The 23713-nt window shown below is 46.7% G+C and overlaps 1 protein-coding gene across 8 annotated transcripts in view; it reads left to right on the top strand.

Annotated features, from left to right (window-relative positions):
* Window positions 1–23713, top strand: part of LOC139581194 (transcription factor COE3-like) — a 91895-nt gene that overhangs the window by 15988 nt on the left and 52194 nt on the right. For all 8 annotated transcript variants that reach the window (XM_071410696.1, XM_071410698.1, XM_071410697.1 and 5 more), the window contains exons 5-6: window positions 1577–1650; window positions 5838–5906. In XM_071410696.1, coding sequence (XP_071266797.1) covers window positions 1577–1650; window positions 5838–5906 — 143 coding nt within the window. The remainder of the gene's footprint in view (window positions 1–1576; window positions 1651–5837; window positions 5907–23713) is intronic.

The following is a 23713-nucleotide window of genomic DNA, read 5'->3' as shown; positions in this document are numbered from 1 at the left end:
AGGCCCTCCCTGTCCCCAGCCCACCAGGCCCTCCCTATCCCCAGCCCACCAGGCCCTCCCTATCCCCAGCCCACCAGGCCCTCCCTATCCCCAGCCCACCAGGCCCTCCCTATCCCCAGCCCACCAGGCCCTCCCTATCCCCAGCCCACCAGGCCCTCCCTGCGTCGCCATGTCAGGCTGTCACAGATCGATGCGGCAACCAGGTCCTCGACAAAGCGCCAGCCACGGAAACCAATCAATAGCCCTTAATGTGCTGCAGCGACGGCGCGCCGGAGACAATAATTCTGACAACAACACAAGGAGCTTTCTACCTCGGGTGTGCCACTCAAATCCCTCCCTCCTGCCTAGACTTGGACAGACAGACATGCAGACTTTGCATACTGTAGTGTGTCCACCCGCAGAAAGGCAGCCATCTAGCAGCCAGAGGGGGGCCTAGGTCTATTGATTGGCTGTTAGGAGCCCATTCTCAGACACTCCTATTGGCAAATTCAAACGTATTACTGTATATAATGCATTTACCTGGAAGGCGGTATGTTGCACACAATAGGAATACAAATAATCTTCCTTTAAGAGTGTATGTGTAGGAAAATATATCTGTTTGATATCCCCCTTCAGTCTGTCTTATCATCCTCAAAAAAGCCGAATCTTGACTCTCCTTTTTGCCTTTTTCGACATGGTGGTATTACTCACGTACGTCCATGATATACCCCCATGAAAACTCCCAGACTAGCTCCAGGGGGTGGAGCGGCTACTTGAATCAGAAATGATGATGTATAAATATCGACCCGATACCCCCCCCCCCCCCCCCCTCCCACACCTCCTCTCCTCCCCACACACACTCCCACTCCCTTTCCCTGGTCCCTGTTGCAATCCCCACCCCTTCTGGCGAAATTGGCAGATTTTAATATAGAGGCTGGGAGGAATCAATAATGCAGAAGTGGTCGTTATCCTAAAAGTATTGTCCCCTTGGGGGTGTGTGTGTGCGTGCGTATGTGTGTGTGGGGCAACTGACCACCTAGGTGGACGAGGTAGGGGTACGTCATTGGGAGTGGGATGGAGCACTCCCTCCCTCTCTTCCTCCCTCCATCCCTCTGACACAGGAGGTATAGAGAGAATGAAGGAGGGAACAGCTCCTCTCAGTGGTCATCCGTCATCCATGGCCGACATGGCAGCTCCAGTGAAGGATGCCCAGGGGGTGGTCTCTCTCTCTTACTGGGGCTCGCACCGCCATCTGTCTGGGAGGGGTGGAGGGCCGGCCGGGCCGCTCTACACCACGCTACTCCCTCATCGTCCCCCTCCACCATCTCTTCAGTCTAACCTCCTTTCTCTCCCTGTTAATATGATATGAAAGTTAGACCAAGCGGCGCTTACGCCAATAAAGTGTCATCTACTTCCATTGTAGATATTTAGCAGACACTGATAACGAACACGTGCACAAAGCCTCCCAGTTATATGTAGTCACAACCTTTACAGGGCTATGATCGGATATCGTACAGGGAAAGCACAAGTTCAAGTACAGGGACCCAAAAGAAGACTAAACAAACATAAATACCGGCTGCTCTTTTCTTCTCCTCAGGCAATCCTCTACGAGGGCCAGGACAAAAACCCAGAGATGTGCCGTGTCCTTCTCACCCACGAGATCATGTGCAGGTGAGTGCCACTCTATTTAAAGGGATATTTCACCCCAAAATCAAATGAATGGGCATGATTGGCACCATCTAAGTTAATCTGGGATTGGGGTCTGCAGTTCTCCTGATGCATGTACAAGAATCTACACAACATGTACACATACCATTGACTCCAGGACAGTTGATGGCAAAAAATTGATGTTGGGGTGAACTTTTCCTTTAAGGGATCAACACAAGGCTCAAGGTTAAAGTCCCATTGGTCAAAACCAGTTAATTTAATGCAAGAAGAGGCATCCTTATTCCTCTGTGGGCCATCCCTCTTCGTGCTATATAGTCCTCTCTATACAGCCCTACAGGGTTGCTCTCATTAAATTAATATAGTTGAATTGAATACCATGCTGAGTCATTATCTACCCACTGTGTGTCTGCCGGATGAAGGCCCATGTTGATGGGGGCTTTATGTGTTTGTGTGTGTTTTGATGGAGGTTGGCTGGGCGCAAGTCTGTAGGGCGTTGGTTAGGGCCTGGTAGGAGTGAGTGTTAATTATGCAATACAGGAAGTGTGTTTGTGTGCTGCCTTGGACACTGGGGGTTGAGGAGTTCCACGCCTTGGCCCACGAGAGGCCTCAGCTGGTTGGAGGAGTAAAAAGAGTAAGGGAGGGAGGGAGGGAGGGAGGGAGGGAGGGAGGGAGGGGGTTGGGGTCGACACAGCCCTTTGCCTTTTCCACTGACTCAGTTATCCCTGTTGGAACCCAATTGCATATGCATCAACTGCTATTCAAGCAAAACCTTGATCTGGACGTTTCTGGGGCAAGACAATAGAGAGCATTTACCTGTGAGAAGGCAATTGTTGATTAGCTGAATCAATAATTCAGCTAAGTGTTTAAACACAGTGCTTGAAGAATGCTGATTTGCCTCACCATGGAAACCCTCCGTCTGTTATTTTGATTGAATCAGGGTCTAAGTCATTATCGCACTCATTTTATGACCTAGCTGGGGAAACCATATCTGAGGGTTGTCTCCTGGTTATCTCATGCATCTTGTTTCACATTTCAAAGCCAATTTCAAACAGTGCATGGAGGAACATTCAACTTTTCAACATTTAGTTGAAAAATGGTCGATACTGAAAATGTGGGGTCTTCTTTGAGTGACGGACCCATTGTCTCCTCCTCGGAGATCCCCTCTGATACGTCGCTTCATTTTCCTAATGACGGTTCCACTTGGCGTCGGTCATTACGTGATTGAGTGTGATTATTAACCATCCTTCCCCTGATGAATGCCGTGTTTCCATTGGCTAATGAGAAGGGGATGAGAGAGATGCGCTCTCTTTCTTCATCTATCTCGATCTCCCCCTCGGTCTCCCAGGTGACGGGGGACGTGATGGCTGAGGTGTCTTTATCTAGTCCCGTGTGGTGTTGCAGCCTGGCTCGCTGCCGTGTAAAGTAACACACTCCAACCAGCAGTGGAAGTATACTGTAGCAGCTGGTAGGGACCCTCTCCGGCATGGCCATGTGGTCCCTGGTGGTGGCTTAGAGACTTGTCCCTTTGTCCAGAACTCTCTGAAGATAAAGAATAGTTCTCTCATCATAGAGTTAAAAGCACTGAACCTATTGGAAGGTTTGACAATTTAAAAGATTTGCAATGAGTTTATTCGTCTTTAATCGGATAGAGATGACGACATTATAGATTGTAGGATCAAAATGGAGGCCCTTCATTTACAGTGTTTAAAAAAACTTGTAAGTATTTTTAAATATCACTACTTGACACACACACAAATATCAACTTAACTATGTCAGTAGTTGATTAGCAAGTACATTTGAAGTGTCACTGTATTCCATGTCGTGTGACTTGAATTGGCTCCCAATATCAACACAGCATTCTTTCATTTGAGACTGGCTCTTCCAAAACCACCAAATGGGGCTTTGTGGTAGTCAGTTGGCGTGGGCCAGTCATCGGAGGACTGTGCTATGGGTACACAGGCTAGCCAGGACTGGGCTCTGGGCACCAGCCCCGGTGCCAGGCTGGAAGAGGGCACGCTGTGTGGGAAAGGCTTGCCACGGGCGTCCTCTCCCAGCCAAGCCGGCTGTCTGCCTGCCGTCCTGCCGCATATCATTAGGTCTGGCTGCGGCCCTCATGTTTGGGCTGGGTAATTACAGCACTTGCCCTTTGAAAACAAGCCCTCCATTGACAGCCATTCACTGTGTGCGCATCTTATCACAGGCCTGTGATCCAACAGACTGGCTCTGTTCTCCATCCCTCTGATGCCCGTCTTCAGGTTCCTCAGGGAGCCTTTGAAGGCTTCTCTTGTTTTTTAAAGCTAAACTCTGATAGTTCAGCTTCGAACACTCCTTTTTTTAGTGCTTAAGTAGATTCCACTTGTGGGGATCATTTGAAGTATGCCTGGCTGACTGGAGGGACAATGATAATGATGCTAGTGACCAGCCAAGGCAGGCTGCCCATCTTGGGATAAAACTGGCATTCCAGGCTCACTTCTTATTGTAGATTCGGTGTGGGTCCTTTTTGCTAGATTGACAAATCATCAAGTTGGCCTCAATGGTTTCGTTGCTGTGGCGCTCACTGGACCAGCACTGCTCATGCTCAGTACTATTTCTCGGCTGTAGCTGAAAAAACCATAGTAACGCTGACTGGATATCCAGTCTAGTTGTTTTGTGGGACTCGTCTGACTTACTGGCCTGTGTTCTCAGTCATTAGCTAGCCAGGGTGTTAGCCAGTTTGGGCCCGGGGGGAAACGTCATTAAGGCGATATTGTGGACGCTCAGCCAAGGTTTGTTTTCGTGTGCGAAGGGCCCCGGGTCCCCCGAGGGGCCTGGCAGTGCTCCTGGGGTCCAGTTTGTTTATAACACTTTCTCAGTTTGAGGAGGTTGTCACCACAGCAGCACCATTGGGTTTCCAATGCTAATTGGTCTCCTGGAACTTTGCTAATGGTTCCAAGTAGCTGGGGGAATAAATTATTGTGGTGCGTTCTATGGAAACAGTCACACACACACACACAAAAACCAGGCAAAAAAACAGTACTTAGTTTATGTTTTTCTTCTACTTAGAGATCAAACGGTGTGATAAATGATTCATAAAATGGGTTAATTTGGCATTCGGTGGCTCAGTTTTAAGCTTGTTTGTCAAATGGCAATGTGATTCATGACAGCATGGGTGAGTGTGTGAGCATAATTGGTCCTCGGCAGGTCATGCAATATGAATAATTTTGAAGAATAACAGGGTTGGTTTCAATTATCTTTAGAATAACACATTTATATTTAAAATGGGACCTTAGTTACTGTTAACCACCCGCATAATCAGGACTCCCATTTCAATTTCACATCGCAGTGTTAGAGGCGTCACTACAGACCCAGGTTCGATCCCTGGCTGAATCACAACGGGCGTCCCATAGGGCGGCACACAATTGACCCAGCGTCGTCCGGTTTAGGGGAGGGTTTGGCCGGGATAGGCTGTCATTGTAAATACGAATTTGTTCTTAACTGACTTGCCTAGTTAAATAAAATACGTTTGAGTCACTGCATGAAACAAAGAATTTTGAATGTAAATGTACAAAAGGCGTATATTGAATCCAAATTCATTTTCTGAATGCAATGTAATTGACACTGAATGAACTGTTAAACTACTAGAAAGTATGCCACTACCACTACCAACAAATGGGAAAACTGAAAAACTCTCTTTGCACTGTGCTATTGTTACACTAGACTGAATCAGAATGATTGGGAAACTGATCCTAATGGCGACCAACCAGAAGAGCCCATTTGGCTGAATTCACACCCCCTTTTCTGAAACGGCATGCCACCACATGAGCAGTTGGGCAGGGGCAGAGGGGCAGTGGCACAGACCTGGGCAAGGCCAGGGTGGCCATGGCGGTGTGGCAGGGGTGATGGCACGGGGGCAGGATGGAGGTGGCTCAGCACCGGGCCGGCCAGGCCATCTCTGGGCGCTGTCCAAACTGTCAGCGAGTCGCTGAGTGACCTTGGCTGGAGCCCTGCCCAGCTGGAGCGTGGGTCGAGGTGGGGGGATGGGGGAGAAGGGGGACAACAGATTGCACATGGTTCCTCTCTGACTCCATAGTCCGCTGTATGCCCACTGTTACCAGAGACCGTCCAACAACTCTAGCAACAAATGATAGTAAATGTTTTTAGTAAACCTAAGTGTGATAGCGAATTGTGTCTTTTGTGTTTTTTTCCCCTAGTCGTTGTTGTGACAAGAAGAGCTGTGGAAACCGCAACGAGACGCCCTCCGACCCAGTCATCATTGACAGGTAAGGACACACTCATTTTGTTCCACTTCTTTCTTTCACAGCCACAAATCAGGCAAGCAGTGGGACCAAGCAGGTAAGCAAGACCAAGCCTTCGTGGTTGTGTGTATCATTGGGCCTGTCAGGCTGGCTGGGGTATACTGACCTCCTCCAAAAGGACAGTAGTGGCCTCTGAGGGCACAAGGGTCATTACCAAATCCATGTTGGCTCGTTAGACTGAGCTTGGAGAATGGCCAGGGGACAGGAGAGCTGGAAGCTTGGAAACCAGTGATCCACATATACAGAGTCACAACACACACGCACACACACACACACACACACACACACACACACACACACACACACACACACACACACACACACACACACACACACACACACACACACACACACACACACACACACACACACACACACACACACACACACACACACACACACACACACACACACACACACACACACACACACACACACACACACACACACACACACACACACACATACAGACATGTCTTCTTACCTCTTGCTGCCTGTGGTAGAAGTAACAGTCCAAAGCTACAGACATCATGTCACATCTTGTTTTCCTAGATCAGGTTAAGATCTCAGTAAATCTCATGCTATTCTCTTTAGTCAGACCTCTAGCCAGGGTTGGGGAGTAACGGATTACCCCCCAAAAACCGGTAGCTGTAATCCCTTACGTTACCAGCAAAAATATTGTAATCACATTACAGATGCTTTTCAAAAACAAAATGATTACTTATAGGATTACTTTTACATTCAGAAAGGATGTTTGAGTAAAAACCTTTGCCGTCTTTGTTTTCTCAATGACATTTGAATCAGCATTGAAAAAGTTCTTCCTGAGCGAGTCTGACCACAAGTTAGTGACCACTATGATTGACACCAAATGTGTTTGATGGATCGCGTGAACAGAGCAGGAATAGTCTTTTGTAGGCTACAGTCCAAGCTATGTCTTCCAATGGTGTGACTGCTGTTGGCATCCAAAGATTATCCAACTTGAATAAACGTTTGGAGGACGAAAGCAGTGGTGTAGCCTACGGGCGATACGGATATCACTTATTTACATCTCGCATTGATGTGAATCACACTACTGCTCTCTCATTTAGCTATTTGCGCCTTAGGCTTCGGATTATGGTGGTTGTGGATGGCTGTTTACAATTGTATTTGTGTATTTTATCCAAATAATGGTTAAATTGAAGAAGCTTAAGCTGCCTATCAATCATTGTTTTTGCGACCAGTGGACAGCCAGTGAAAAATGAGCTCTTGCAACAGCTGTATAGTGCTGTATAGACTTTTTTGACTGCAACCGCCAACCACAGGAGCCCGCTGTCAATGAGTGTAAATGACATGCTGCCGCTCTGCTAATCATCAGATGGGGGGAGGAGAGGAGGTAGGGGGCCCATGTGGGTAACTGGGGGGCCCTGCCTTGGTTGGGTAACTGATTCAGGGCCGGCCCTAGCCTTTTGAGGGCCCCAAGTGAGATTTGGATGAGGGCCCCCCCCACCTCGTGGGCAAAACACTTTAGTCGTCCCCCTCTTGACAGCAGAGAGAAAGCTAATTACCTGCAATTCTACACATTTTGCTATGACTCATGCCATGTTAATGATATCTGAGTGACAGTGACTAACAACATCAATGGGGGCCCCCTCGAGGTCAGGGCCCCTGGGCACATGCCCTGTGTGGACTGTCAGTATTCGGCCATGATTAATACAAGTTTAGATAGCAGGCTAGACTATTTTACAAATCTAAAAATTGTTAGCTGACATGGCTAATTGAGTGACTATCAGTAACTGACATAACAACAGAGAAACTGCTGATGCACAACCACATTTCTAAATTGCACCCTGTGTATTCTACTATTCTAACTCTCAACAGTAAGCTGAGACCCCGACTCAGAAATATTATGCTTATGTAAAACAATTTGGCTAATCTATATTTCCATATTTCCAAGTCCTATTCTTGAAGATCAAGATCAAATCTGTCAGACTTTGGTTTTTAATGTAAAGATATTACCTAGCTAATATATTATTATCCGTAGTAGAAAGCAATGGGTTAGAAGAAGCCTACATAACCAACCCATAAAGTAAAATACAACCTCCATTTAAGGCCAACTATGTAAACTCTAACATTGATTTATCCTGCAATAGATGTCGTTCAATTGGTGATATTAATTTGTGTGTCCTTCTAATACCTCTTAAAGGGAAAGTAATCTAAAAGTAGCTGAAAGTAATCAGATTATGTTACTGAGTTTGGGTAATCAAAAGGTTATGTTACCGATTACAATTTTTAACAAGTAACTAGTAACTGTAACGGATTACATTTAGAAAGTAATCTACCCAACTCTGAGAATATACGATTACAATGATGATACTTTCAACCAGTAAACACACAGACACCCCAGTGATGATTGGTGTCGTTTAAAATAAGGGAGGACTATTATTTTTTTAATGAGCATGGCCTTATTTCTATTACAGCATATTGGATGACTGTCATTCATATTCCATTCACCCAGTTCAATGTAACATCGATAGGTTTAGGCTACTACATGATACTCAAATATTCCCGATACCCATCATGAGGTTGCAACAACCTAGCCTGTGAATGAAAGTTTACAACATAGGTGCACACAGGTCATTGCCTTCATCCAGCTGATCTAGGGTGTAATCATTAGTCCAACAGTTGCAAACGAGAGCTTCTATTGGACAAATTCAGGTATGTTTGTTCTGTTTGCTTCCGTTTAAGAATTGTTTTTCAACAGAATCGGCGGAATGAATACACCACTGATCACACATCAACACAGTTCACTTTCATAGCAGCCACGTTGTATTCCTTCAGCCACGTTGTATTCCTTCTGCGCTCTCCTCCTCTCACCTTTTCCCTTCGCTTGTGGACTTCAGTGCACAACACATCAGCTGTGACCAGGAAAAAAATAACTTTCCAAGCCAAACCATATCATAACCGCTACACACAGCCTAAATCGCTGTCACCATATTAGCTAAAATAATGTCATTGTCAACATACAGTTGCTAATAGAACTAACACGTTAGTAAACCCACTACAATCATGCAGTAACGTTACAGTGTATAGTCAGTAAGCAGTTCAGCAGTTACACCGGTGGGCCCCGGTGGCAATAAATTAGTCAAACTGAAAGCTTACCTTGACTTGGAAGAGTTCCAGTGTTGTGGTGTTGGATAGTCATAGCCAACTAGCTAACATAGAATCCCCCTGTTTGAGTCGATAGTTTGAGTAGCCTAAACTAGCTAGCTGCATTTGCTAGCTAAGTGAATGTGAGATAAAAAAAAAAATATCTCTCTTGCTTCTCCTTCATTTTGAAGAAATTAATATGTTTAAAACTGCTCAACTATTCTCTTTCTCTCTACCCACCACATTTTATGCAGTGCTAGCTAGCTGTAGCTTATGCTTTCAGTACTAGATATATTTACTGATCCTTTGATTGGGTGGACAAAGTGTCAGTTCATGCTGCAAGAGCTCTGATAGGTTGGAGGACGTCCTCTGGAAGTTGTCATAATTACTGTGTAAGTCTATGGAAGGGGTTGAGAACTATGAGCCTCCTAGGTTTTGTATTGAAGTCAATGTACCCAGAGGAGGATGGAAACTAGCTGCCTACAGAGTGCTGTTGAGGCTATTATAGACCTTAATTGCAAAACAGTGTGTTTTAATCAATTATTTGGTGACGTGAATATATTTAGTATAGTTTTATCAAAAAGGATAGGAGGATGGTCCTCCCCTTCCTCTTCTGAGGAGCCTCCACTGCCGCATACATGCAGGACTACACACCACACACACTTGCTTGCATCACACAAATACATATCCAGTCCCAATAGGCATATCCTCAGGTAGAAATCTGCAGGAATGTCCCTGTGCCACATCATCCTCAACTAGAGTGTGTGTGTCAGTGGTCACCCCCCCCCCCCCCTCCTCCACCCTCCCGCTACATCGCTACGCTCGTTACACCCCACCCAAACAATTCCAAAATGTTTACCAGCGACAAGCCTGGCTCATGATTTAGTGCCGGACGGCCCATATCACTGCATTTTAGTGCCCTATTAAGAGATACAGGATTTATGGGGACGCAGCCTCAAGCTACTTAACCAACAGATAAAACAGTTAGCCAGGGTGGGTGGAGGGTTGCTATTGGTGACCCGCGATGCAAATCACCCCTATCAGTCGCCACTGTAAAGTGGTTAATGCCGGCAATTCATGGCCCCTGCCCCACACACATACACACACACATACACATACACACACACACACACACAAGCGCCTCTGTTTCAAATGATCCGTAGACCCTGTAAATCAAACTCTGATTCTGCTCTGCATCTTTTACCACCTCTCCTCGGATTATTGCTGATAAACACTAACACACACACACGCGCGCGCACACACACACGTGATTAAATGTATGCAAGTGCACACACACACTCCCTATATAGCAAGCATTTGAATATAAAATGCTGAAATTGCAGGAACTTTATTTCGTTTGGTGTGGTGACATTGTCCTCTTTCTCTCGTGATCATTATACATTACTCATGTCTTATGCACGTCTTACATGCCTTCTCTATGACCTATCACATTGGACATACACACTTGCGCCTATAACCAGCATAAGGGATGGGTAGGGGATACATTTGGTTGGCAGACAAAATGGAGGTTGCACTCTGAGGTGGGACCTCCATCTAAAACCAGGAAGCGGTTTGTTTCCAGTGCTGCCATTTAATGGGGGAAATCGTGCCGAGGCAAGCAGAAAGCCCCAATGGGGCGTGGTGAAATATTGGCTTGTGGCCATTAAAACAGGTGTTATTACAAGCTAATATTGCAATTAGATGGCCGGGCCAGTTCCATGAGTGGGACCATAAATTCCCAGAGACTGTCAGAGCTTACTGGGGGACCAGTGGCTAATTACTCAGTATAGACCACACGGGCCCTAACCCCTCCTTGTCTCCTCCTATCTCCCCTATCTCCCTTCACCCTCTTACCTTAATGGATCTGCTGGACATGGGAGTCATACCCTTCTCTCCCCACCCCCCACCCCTCATAGCTTTCCATGATCTGTTCTATAGTACTAACCACTTGCCATCCCCTACAGTCTGTCAATGGACATTTGTTTAGGGCTGTCTCTGTTGGTGTCGGTTACTGTTTATGAGTGGCTTGGGAAGCTGTCCATCATTGGTTGGACCGGTCGATGGGGAGTTATGAAAGCTCTCCTGGAAATAGATCTCATATACTGTATATATTGAAGCCTCCTCGTTTTTCATATGATCAGTATTACACCGTAGATTTAAAGCAAAAGTCATGTCATCTATCAGGTGCAGACATCTGTTAACGTGTGGATATACACTGAGTGTACAAAACATTAGGAACACCTTCCTAATATTGAGTTGCACCCCCTTTTGCCCTCAGAACAGCCTCAATTCATCGAGGCGTGGACTACAAGATGTCAAAAGGGATGCTGGTCAAATCAAATTTATTTGTCACATACACATGGTTAGCAGATGTTCATGTTAGTGTAGCGAAATGCTTGTGGTCCATGTTGACTCCAATGATTCCCACAGTTGTATCAAGTTGGCTGGATGTCCTTAGGGTGGTGAACCATTCTTGATACAGATGTGAAAAACCCAGCATCATTGCAGTTCTTGACACACTCAAACTGGTGCGCCTGGCACCTACTACCATACCCAGTTAAAAGGCACTTAAATCTTTTGTCTTGCCAATTCACCCTCTGACTGGCACACATACACAATCAATGGCTCAATTGTCTCAAGGCTTAAAAATCCTTCTTTAACTTGTCTCCTCCCCTTCATCAACACTGATTGAAGTGGATTTAACAAGTGACATTAATAAGGGAGCATAGCTTTTAGTTGGACTCACCTGGTCAGTCTGTCATGGCAAGAGCAGATGTTCCTAATGTTTTGTACACTCAATCTGTGTGGACGGGTATTAGCAAACACCAATATTTATGTGTGTATGCATGCATGTTTCCAGGCGCTGGACTGACTGACAACCTCCAGTGAGGGTTAACTCTACGGGGGGTGATGGGGTTATCAGCCTCCCCGGACTCTTTCCAGCAATCGCAGCCTATTGATCGGCCAGCGAGCACATCAGAGCCGGCCAGATTAAGAGTATAGATTTACAATAAAAGCAGGACATTACTCGGCAGCCCGGGTAGAAATTGAAAGAAGAAAAAAAGATGAGGTTCTGGAAGTGGGATGTTGGGATGAGTCAGGGCCGAGAGAGAGGAAGGGGTTGCCAGGTTGGGGAGTGGGATGGTGGGATGAGTCAGGGCCGAGAGAGAGGAAGGGGTTGCCAGGTTGGGGAGTGGGATGGTGGGATGAGTCAGGGCCGAGAGAGAGGAAGGGGTTGCCAGGTTGGGGGGTGGGATGAGTCAGGGCCGAGAGAGAGGAAGGGATTGCCAGGTTGGGGAGTGGGATGGTGGGATGAGTCAGCGTCGAGAGAGAGGAAGGGATTGCCAGGTTGGGGAGTGGGATGGTGGGATGAGTCAGGGCCGAGAGAGAGGAAGGGGTTGCCAGATTGGGATGGGATCGTTGTCAGATTTTATGGGTTGTTTTTCCGGGGTTATGTTTTGAGGAGACAGGTTATGGGTACAAGGGGACAACTGCTATTACATGATTTTGCATTGGGCTTTATGTATGTTATTGAAGGCAGTTGCCCCCGTGTCGACGTTGTTTTAACGGCTTTTTATCACATAGGCATTATGGAGGTCACCTTGTCTGGTTTTGCGTTGTGGGTAGCGTTGCTTTGTGGTATCTTTTGTGTTTCGGCCTTAGACAGGTGCAGTTAGGCTATATCAGGGGTGGTGGTTGGGGGGAGTGAGCGTGTTCAGGGGGTGGGGGGGTCAGAGACTGTGGTGTAGGTGTAAAATATGGATGGGGGACTGTTGGTGGCCTGGTCTTCTGGTTGAATTATTCAGTATATCCCGTCCCTCACACAAGGGGGGACGGCCTACCGCTGCTCCTTCACGACTTTCAGGAAACCAAATGGTCTTTAAGAGAAGGAGAGAGAGAGGTAGACGTCATCCTCTCGGGCTATAGATTTATGTTCTATTTTGGCAAGAAATTTGTTTGGTCTGCTGACCGATGGTGGCAAGACTAGCACTGGGGACAGGGGAAATGGGGTCGGTTGCCACAGTGAGGCGTGTATGTGTGTGAGGTACCTGCAGTGTGTTTACAGTCCTGTAATCTTATCCAATGACTGCCACCCCTCGGGGTCTGCTAAGAGATGCAAAAACTCCCAACGTGAAGTTGTTTGTTGTCTCTTCTCCTTAATTCAAATTATACAGTAGCTAGCCACATTACCTTACACCTTCTAGTTGCTCCTCGTCTTCTACTTTGTGTGTGTATAAATGTGTTAGTGTGTGTGTGCTCATATATTTATGTGCTTGTGTCAGGGTTAGCCCAGATGACCTTGACGACTGCTCCACAGGGTAAGAGGGAAATATCAGCGCCAGTGTTTGTGGTTCACCCCTCTCGCCTTTCAGCAGGGTATCTATTCCAACACACACACACACACACACACACACACACACACACACACACACACACACACACACACACACACACACACACACACACACACACACACACACACACACACACACACACACACACACACACACACACACACACACACACACACACACACACACACACACACACACTACAGCTCCCCCAAATAGAAAACCACACAATCACAGCCACGGTCGCACTCGACCCCGGGATGATATGATACGACTAGCTGCCTCTGGTGAACAATGCTCCCACAAAAACAGGTCATTATTCCTACCTCTCTCTTGGCTTTGATTCCCCGAGGAGAACTACTACTCGTATCCAACCTGCATGACTCTCCAACTTATTGAATCTTTGCATTTTCCTCAAGGAGGTTGAAGCTCCTCGAGCAGTTATTCAACTACAGATGTTGCCATTAAACAATCATCCTCCATTTACCATTCAGAGGAGGGTTTTCCAGTCCCTTAAAACCCAAAGGCTCTGTGAGTATAACACACTTCACTCTCCCTCTGTTGAACGGGGGCTCGGAAGCTGCCAAGTCACCCTGTTGGCAGGCGGTTGGGAACAGAAGGGGTGTTTCGCTACCTGTCTTAGCGTTCACAGCCTGTGGTAATATCCGTCTGGGTGGTTCCATCAGGCCGGGGTGGAGCCAGGGCCTCCAGCGGGCCCCCGGGGCTGAGCATGGCTGATGTGATGCGCTGCGAAGTGTGCACTGGCCCAAGGTTGCCCATAAACCTATTCACCAGAGGGGAAAAGATATCATTCACCATTTGTTTTAGGATAGTAACTCATTCCCCTTACCTCTGTCCTTGTTTACTCTCTGTTGTGGATCTGAATGTTCTGGATAGGTATAGTTAACTGAAATGGGATTGAGCCCTAATTGGAACCCACCCATCGACACACTGACTCTCTTCACAAACAGATCCAGCCACGCCTCCCAGGCACCGACTCCAATCCACCTTTCCACCCAGAGTAGTGCTCCATGTGGGGGCATGGGAACTGGGAAAATCCCTAGTCCTGACAGGGCCCCCCTACCAAGACCTGCCAGCCGCTAAGCCCTCCTGCCCCCCCCTCCAGTGCCTGCTTGTCACTAATGCTGCCGTTATCCCCTTACTACTCGTCGGTGAGAGAAAAGCTATCGATCCCTGTTTGTTGATCCTGCTGTTGACATACCACTGCCTCCTGTGGCTTTCAAAGAGCCAACACGGGGTGGGATGTAATCTGTAAACACCGCCGGGGACCCCTCGCCGAGCCCTCCACTCCCAGCCCCACCATCGACTCAACAGCCCAGGCTTAGCTGGGATGCCTTCGCACCCCAACCACCCACCTGCTCCTCCCTTCCCAGTCCTTTACCTCAACCCAATATGTGGTTTGGCTCTGTCCTGCCCATTGATATATGTGCCATGGAAGATAGCGCCCCCCCCCCCATCTTCAACTCAGCTGATTGTGAAACCATGGGGCAGCAGCATCTTCCTATCATGAATGTATTCACCTTTGATATCGGCCAACTCCCCTCCCCCACAATGGTCTCTCTCTCTCTCGCACGCTAATCACCCGAGTGTTTCCCCAATTAAGAATGCACAGATAACCCTCCATTCCCTCCAAACCCCACTGACACACACACACACACACTCGGGTGGTTTAATCAGGAGGAGGAGTGTGGTGTGGCTAATTAAGTCGGTCCATCCATGAGCCCAGTCCTGCCAAACAGATGTGAGGAGGCAATTTGATGTAGGATTAGAGCTGCTTGTTCATAATGCATGCTTGCTATAACCATTCATAACAGCTCACAGCCCACAGGTTGTTTTTTAACACCCCTGATATACAGTATAGCTCTTGAAACGTTGTCTAACTTGAAAATAAGAGTTGCCTGTTGTTGGTTTTCACCCTTGAGCAAGACACTTAACCTTCATAGCTGGAGCATACGTTCATCTTTATGAATATCTAACATGGGGAACAACCACTCAGATTATTTAGGTCAGTCTGCAATGGAGGGTAGTTCGTTTCATCAGCAAGCAGGTTTCGTTTATCAGCCTTTGGGTTTTTTTTTTCTCGTAGTGTGAGGATGCAATCTGGACGCGGCATGCCCGAACCAGCCACAGCAGTTCAAGGGAAGAAGGAAAGGAGGGAGTGAATCACTGGATGGATGAAAAGAAGAGTGTGGATGAGGAGGGATGAGTTGGGGGGGGTGGCTGAGTGGAGAAAAGTGGTGGTGTGGATGAGGAGGGAGGGAGAGGTGGCGGAGTTGGGGGGGGGGTGGCTGGATGGAGAAGAGTCGTGGCGTGAGGGAGTGGGAATGAGACAGGATGGGGGAGGAGGAGGACGGAGGAAAAGAGGGATGGATGGAGGGAGGCAGGGACAAAGAGGAGCAGATTAAGAGGGTATTGATTTATATATAAAGATTCCGAGATTTGATATGAGGAGGGTCGCAGGAGAGGGGCCGGCCACGAGAGAGTGAGAGCGAGAGAGAGCGAGCACACAGGGGGAAGTCGAGGAGATCCATTACATCACCGTAAACAGTCCGAGTCCACAGGGCTCATCGGTAACACCGGCGCACAGGATCATCGCACCACAGACGCCATCCAAGGAATTAGAATTGATGATCAGCTTACAAACTATGAGAGGACGCACACAAAGTGTTTCCCAATGTTTATATCTCTTACACTTACCTCTCATAGGTCCTAACTCGTCAAACCACGCAGAATAACATCACAAAACAAATCCACCAGTGATATTACATAGAAACATTTCACCGAGAGATGATATGCTCATGTGAAAGAGTAATTGCGGAATCTCCCAAAGACATTTTAACTGGGGAGAAAACAGTTAGGGAGGCAGTTGATCAATCATAAACCAAACTATCATATTATATCTTTATTGCACAGACTGGAATTCTATACAGTGTTCACACTATAGGTTGCCTACCAAGTTGAGTTTGTTAGCGGTGGTGGGTAATGACAGTTGAAATCCTGTTGTTTCTAAGGTTTGGCTCTTTGTGTGTGTGTGAATCAACACTTTGTTATGCACTGTGTACATATCTCGCAGGGGATGCAGGATCATCTATATTTGATGCAACTCTGACGCCAGGGCAGGATGAGACCCTATTGCTTTCACCACGCACACACACACACACACATAGACATGATAACACACACAAAAAACACAGACATAACACACTAAATGGATTGGCTACAGTATCAATAACATGCACTCATACAGAATGCACTCAGTCATAAACATATAGACAAACGCTTAGAAACACTTAAAGAAACGTATCAAACCCATATATACAGTAGATCTTAAGCCATCTTGTCTACACATTTATCCCTCTTCACAAAGGGATTCACACACACACACACACGCCGTGCACACACTCACCCACAACACAAATCAATACCAATTTATAATTCAGGATTGCTGGAGTTTGGGTTTTAGGGCAGGCTGGCTTCCAGCCTTCATAAATATTACAGTGTTATTGACTTGATCCGAATTAATTGGAGATTTTTTTCTCTTTTTTTCTTCTCCCGTTCCCCCCTTTTCTTGTTTCAGGGTGCTGCGCAATAAAGTCTAGTTTTATTTATTCCCTTTGAGTTAGAGATGAGAGGCCTAACTGGATACAAATTTGATCCCTAGAATGAAATAAAGTGGATAATAGCTGACAGAGGACGAAGCCTTGACAAATCTAGGGAGAGATGTGCTACATGTGCCGGGATTGGGTTAAGCGGAGTAATTTGTCTGCGCTGCGTCTCGTCCGTCTGCTTCAGCGATCTGGGCTCCAACACGGGCTTTGTGCCCCTTAGTGCAAACATGTCGTCTTGTAAGACATTGATCATTGGGATCTGAGAGGCAAAATAGTGCAGAGTAGCCTTTCGTTTTGGGAGCATGGCAGACACTATACACAATACTTAGACAGGCTCTAGTGTACTGTACTACATGAGTACAGATGGATACTCCAAAGTACTTTAGCATTAATGAAAAGATGAAATAATTGAAAATGTTATTATTGTTTAAATAGCATCGCTGCTTATGTCGACAATAACAGCTTCATACAAAGCTAGTAGTACTTATATTGATTATAATAATGATGATGATGAAATAAGGAAAATGACAGACCGACACACACACACACACACACACACACACGCACCTATCACTCTAGTTTCTCCCGACCTCCACCCCCAGCTCAGATCTCCTGGGGAGACCTCTATGGTTGACTCGCTGAAAGAAAATCAATCATGTCATGAAGCAGAGTCCAAAAACCTCCCACCCTACTACTTGGTGATGTAAAGTCCAGTGAGCAGAGCAGCCTCTGTAGCACGCCCTGACAGTATTCACAAACACTGGATGCATTTTACCTCTACCACACACGCACATACACACATTCAATCAAAAAACAAAGACACACACAGACACAGACACAGGTGTAGACTGGTGAGCGGAGGGCAGAGTGGAGGTTTAAGGCAGGGGCTCTGGGGAGGAGGGATTTTGGGAGCGGAGTGTGTTCCCTGCAGTCAATACACAGAGCTCCTCAGCTCAGCAGGCCCTCTATTAATCCTCTAATCAGAGCCTGGGACCACTGGTACACTGGGAAGGAGCTGGGTAAACCCAATGAGAACATGCACACGTTCAAACACACACGCTCCAAATGTCTTTAGAACTCATTTAGGTTGAACATGAACCGATTTGCATAATTGTTATTTTTGTTACGCACTCTTATACAGGCATTATAGCAGTTGAGACTTAGACGTTACATCTTTGTTTCTGTCACAGTAACCAATATTTTCATTGGGCAACCAGGATGCAAATGAATGATATTAGCTACCAATATGTGGTCAAGCTTAGTTTTACTGTAGAGAATTCCTATTTGGCAAAAAAAGACATCTTGCTACCCAACCCCAGCAGCCAGCAGCAGCTCCTCTCGGAACCCACAGACACGTCAGCTCTATTCTCCTATACGGTAAAAAAGCACCCCCTCCCTATTTTTCCTATATTTTGTTTTTCATCTTAATGGCTACAGTGCTGGGGATGACTCGGCTCACACCGAGTGAGAGTGTGAAATAGAAATAGAAATAGTTCAGTAGACAACTGAACTAGTATGTCTGTAGGTATGTCTGTCAGTCCGCCCACATGGGTACGCGCCCACACTTGTGTATCGAAAAAACATTTATAAAGTTAGTTTTAGCATGGTTTCTGAGCACTCTGTCTTCATTGGGAGTTTCAGAACCCAGTGAAACACAAGTTGGACTTTCCTCTGCAGCTTAATAAGAAAGTCTGCTCATATCCCAGCAGCTGCAGGTTCTTGCTGTGTTGCAGTTATGCCAGTTATGTCCTTTTGGCTTTTAAAGGATTGTCTGGTGCCGGATAATCATGACTGAAATATTGGGTGGGTTGGCGAGGGTGGTAGAGGGGGGCACATTTGGCACAGCAAGCAGGGAGGAGGGAGGCGGGCAGGCTCTGCCCGGTCGTCTTTAGCTGCAGTAAAACCCTCTTAGTGGGTAATGCCATCTGGCCCGGGCCCCTGGTGGAGGCGTAACGGGCCCAAAAACTTGGGGTCGGGATGCTTTACTGCCCAAGCCTGCCGTCTGCAGATGGCACCAGCCGCGCCAGTGGAAAACGCCAAGGTCGACGCGTGTGGCGCGGGAGTGGCGCAGCTAAATGGCACGGAGAGAAATATGTGGATGTGCTGGACTGATTTTAACATCAAGCCAGGGCTATGCTTGACTAAGATGCTATGCTAGCTACATTACTTAGCGCTATTTCATTGTATGTCAGTTCTGTCACTGCTAATACCTGTGTGTGTGTGTGTGTGTGTGTGTGTGTGTGTGTGTGTGTGTGTGTGTGTGTGTGTGTGTGTGTGTGTGTGTGTGTGTGTGTGTGTGTGTGTGTGTGTGTGTGTGTGTGTGTGTGTGTGTGTGTGTGTGTGTGTGTGTGTGTGTTATGCCCAGAGGTCTGGCGCCATAGTCACAGTTCTCCTTTACTACCAGGGTGGCAGCTGGCAAAATGAATAGCCATTTTAACACCAGTGAGCACGGAACAGGCGCGGCGCACAAAGGAATTTAATGAGAGAGAGAGAGAGAGAGAGAGAGAGAGAGAGAGAGAGAGAGAGAGAGAGAGAGAGAGAGAGAGAGAGAGAGAGAGAGAGAGAGAGAGAGAGAGAGAGAGAGAGAGAGAGAGAGAGAGAGAGAGAGAGAGAGAGAGAGAGAGAGAGAGAGAGAGAGAGAGAGAGAGAGAGAGAGAGAGAGAGAGAGAGAGAGAGAGAGAGAGAGAGACAAACAGGCGCAGGCTCCCCCGGCTCTCCACACCGCCTCCAGCTAAAGATGAGACTGAAAATTAATTTGGGGGGTTTCATTAGATTGGCTTTTTGGCCCATTTCCCTGAGTTAGTCCCTGAGCAGAGCGCCCTGGCATCGCTCTCGCCAGCCCCCTCCACCCACCAACCCCTGCACCCCCTGCTCATGCCTGTCACAACTCGGGCCGACGAGAATAACCAGGAGTGGGTGGAGACAGGGGGTAAAATCACCAAATAACTGAGCGAGAAAGAGCCCACAATGCTTTAGTGATCATTATAAAGAGTCCATACCCCATGCCCTTAGGAATCTGTAATGCTACTTTGTTACTTGCGTGTGAAAAATCTCTTGCCTTGGGCTCTATCTCCAAAAGCTCCCGTTACACATCATATCTCAATTCAGATGTTCAGGTACAAACAATCGCAGTGTGTGTGAGAGAGCGAGAGAGTCAAGGAATTTTGCCGGTCATTTTAGCCAAATTTCTAACCTTTATTTCCAATCCAGTGTTCTAAAATCAGACTCTATGAATAGCTTATTGTGTAGATTATTGGATGTGTCCGACAGTTTTACTGTGCCTCTGTTTCGATGTTCTTTATACGATACAAACAACAAGCGATGTTAAACCCCTCTCAACACCCTCTCTTGGTCGCCATGTACCAAAACCTCAGCCGTGCTTTTGTTGTGTTTTCTCCCCAAAGTGTTTTTGAGGAAATTCTCTCGCTTTTTCCCTCAGACAGACTCTGGTAAATTGAGTTTTCAAGGTGAATGTCCCATTACTGGAGAAGGTTGACAAATTAATTTGGTGGGCGCCTTGTTGCAGTGTGGCTAGCGATAGAGACCAGGCTGTCAATTTGAGAAATGAGGTCTGGCTCATGAAGCCAGATGGGAGAGAAATGGAACAGCACATTAGCTAATTACTTATGCAAATCACCCCGGTTCCTGCACCTTAACTTAAGCACGCTGGATGATACTTTGGGAGGCTGGAGAGTTTTAGATAATGTTAATCCTATAGCCCGTCACCCCCTCTCTAGTGAGGCTCTTCACCTGCTGAGGTGGCTCTATGAGGGATTACAAACACACCGGGGGAATGCACGTGTGTGTGAGTGTGTGTGAGTGTGTGTGTGTGTGGGGTAACACATGGGAGCACACATATACGCACCTGGACTCACTTGCACAAACGTATATGTCCTCTGTGCACACACACACACACACACACACACACACACACACACACACACACACACACACACACACACACACACACACACACACACACACACACACACACACACACACACACACACACACACACACAGACCAACACACAGACCAACAATAGTCTTTGTCCACACCATTTGTTCGTTGTTATTATTTTGTCTGGTAATTTTGCTCTCCACAGTTGATTCCAGCCCATCTGCTGAGTAAACCTTGGTGTGTTTGTTGTTAACTTACAACATGAACCAAGCCTCTGTAGCCAGGTGTTCATTTAACGCCTAACGGCAACACTGAGAAGACACCCATGAGCCTGGTTTGCTACGTTCACTGCCTAGCCATATAACTGTCTTAGCTTTGCCAAAAGCCTTCTTCCGCTATGTGCTGATGGCGATGGACAAAATGTAAAGTACAAAACAACCACGAAACCTAATGCTAATGACAAAATACGCAGAAGTAATACATAGTTCAAATACATGCAATGAAGTCATTTAAATACTTCCCCATTCCCGACACTCTCAGATAAAAGGGTTCCAAAAGTTTTTTTTCGCCTGTCCCCATAGGAGACCCCTTTTTGGTTCCAAGTAGAACCCTTTTTGTTTCCAGGTTGAACCCTCTGTGGAAAGGGTTCTACATGGAACCCCAAAAGGTTCTACCTGGAACCAAAACAGTTCTACCTGGAACCAAAAAGGGTTATTCAAAGGGTCCTGCTATGGGGACAGCCGAAGCACCTTTTTTTCTAAAAGGGTTCTATCTAGAACCTAAGAGTGTACTCTGTCCGTCTGGCATGAGTGAGCTCTTTCCCAAACACCTGAGTAGAGTAGTGCAGGTAGGGCTCTGTAGGCAGTAGACACGGTACCGTAGGGGGCTGAGGGTGTCCATCTCCCCTGCATGCATGGCATTACTCCCCGCATCGGCGCAGAGCTTACTGGCAGCTTAGCTTGCTCGACGCGGACCCCCTCCTAATCACACCGCACTAATCCCACCTGTCAAAACATCCCAGCGCCCCAATCAAAGATCCAAAGATCCAGACCCAGTCCCCTTAATTAGCTCTTCTAGCCCTGGATAGATGCTGGGAAGAAAATCTCCAGTAAAAATCAACGCTGTGTTCCACCTAGAACCCCTTATCCTCAGGAGGAGAGACGTCCGGTAATATAGAGCCAGGGGCAGCGGGACACCTAGTCTGGAGAGGACATGTGTGTGTGTGTGTGTGTGTGTGTGTGTGTGTGTGTGTGTGTGTGTGTGTGTGTGTGTGTGTGTGTGTGTGTGTGTGTGTGTGTGTGTGTGTGTGTGTGTATATGCGTGCATTTGTATGCATGTTGGTGTATATGTGTCAGTAGGGGAGAGACTGAGAAAGTGTGTGTTTGTGCAGGCCAGTGTGGGTGTAGGCATTGATCCATCGATTCGTGTTTGGCTGACAGGCCCCAAGCGAAAGCTTAAGTATTATTAATGGTTTGGCTGTTTAGCTGTCAGTCATTAATGAAAGCACTCTCACTATTAGCTTCTCCTAGCCTGTCACTCCTGACACACACACACACACACACACACACACACACTGGCAACTCAATAAGACAACAGAAAACTCTCAGCTCCGGAATGTCCACTTAATATGAAGGAAATTGTGCTGACGGCAACATTTGATATGAAGTGTGGACAAGCCTTGTCCTATCATGATCTAATTGTAATCTATGATGACCAATGTTTGGTTGCACTAGGTCTAATAAACTTGAGAAGATTATAACATGACAAAGGTATTTTTCCGCTCACTTGTACTGGGAGCCTTTTAATTCTGATAGACAAAAAATAACCTGGTCCAACATCTGGATTTGCTAATAGCAGATAACAGCAAACTTTGATTAGTTTAGCTACTTCTGTACTCCTATTATAATTAAGTTATATGTTTAATTTAAACTACTTTTATTTCCATAAGAGTGCTTTTGCTCCTTTTCAACCTGAGGAAACATTGCCGGTCCAAATGGTTTTGCAGAGACCTCTCATTGACATCAGTTCAACATGCAGATTAGAAATGAACCTGTATTTACCTCTGTTGTGTTTCCACCCACCTCTCACAGAGAGACCGTGAGTCCGTGACCCTAGCTCCTGTTATAGACACAGCTGCATTCACACTCGGCAGATAAAGATAAACTTATATGGAAGACCCTGATGTTAGTTTTGTTGATTCAATTTCAATTCCTGTTCAGGAAACAAATAAAGCCTCAAGTCAGGAAGTGAGAAAATAATGATTCTCCAAGAGTTGTGGTTGATGGTAAATTCACGAACGGAAAACCGAATCGACGTCAACATCACTGATACTGTCACAGATGACACATTGTTCAACATTTACTGTACCACTGTCTTTATGATCTGTGGTTTGGCTTCCAGCCCTTTAGAGGAACATGTGTTATCTATTTAGAGAGTCGAACCCTGGAATGTTGTGTTTTTCCCTGTAGAGTGAGGGAGCATGAGGAGGAAGTGGCTAAAGTTTCTCCTGGGAAACATCGCTGGCTCCAGCTGATTTCAGACGCTGTCCCATGCTTCTCCCATGGCGAGGCATGACTCCGCAGCCTTCTTCTCTGCACAAACGGAAACACATGTATACCCCCTGACCCCAGGCACTTGGAGGACTCTGAGGCTATCCAGAGCAACGAAAAGGCTCCATTTCGGCTCCAGATAAAGCCAGGCTAAGAGCAGGGTTAAATTAAGTCTCAGTTATACCATGGTGTTGGAGAGGCGACACATTTGGAAG

Source organism: Salvelinus alpinus, chromosome 7 (assembly GCF_045679555.1).
Source record: "Salvelinus alpinus chromosome 7, SLU_Salpinus.1, whole genome shotgun sequence".
Taxonomy (NCBI): domain Eukaryota; kingdom Metazoa; phylum Chordata; class Actinopteri; order Salmoniformes; family Salmonidae; genus Salvelinus; species Salvelinus alpinus.
The sequence above is the reverse complement of the archived record's forward strand: the minus strand, read 5'-3'. Positions and strand labels throughout refer to the sequence as shown.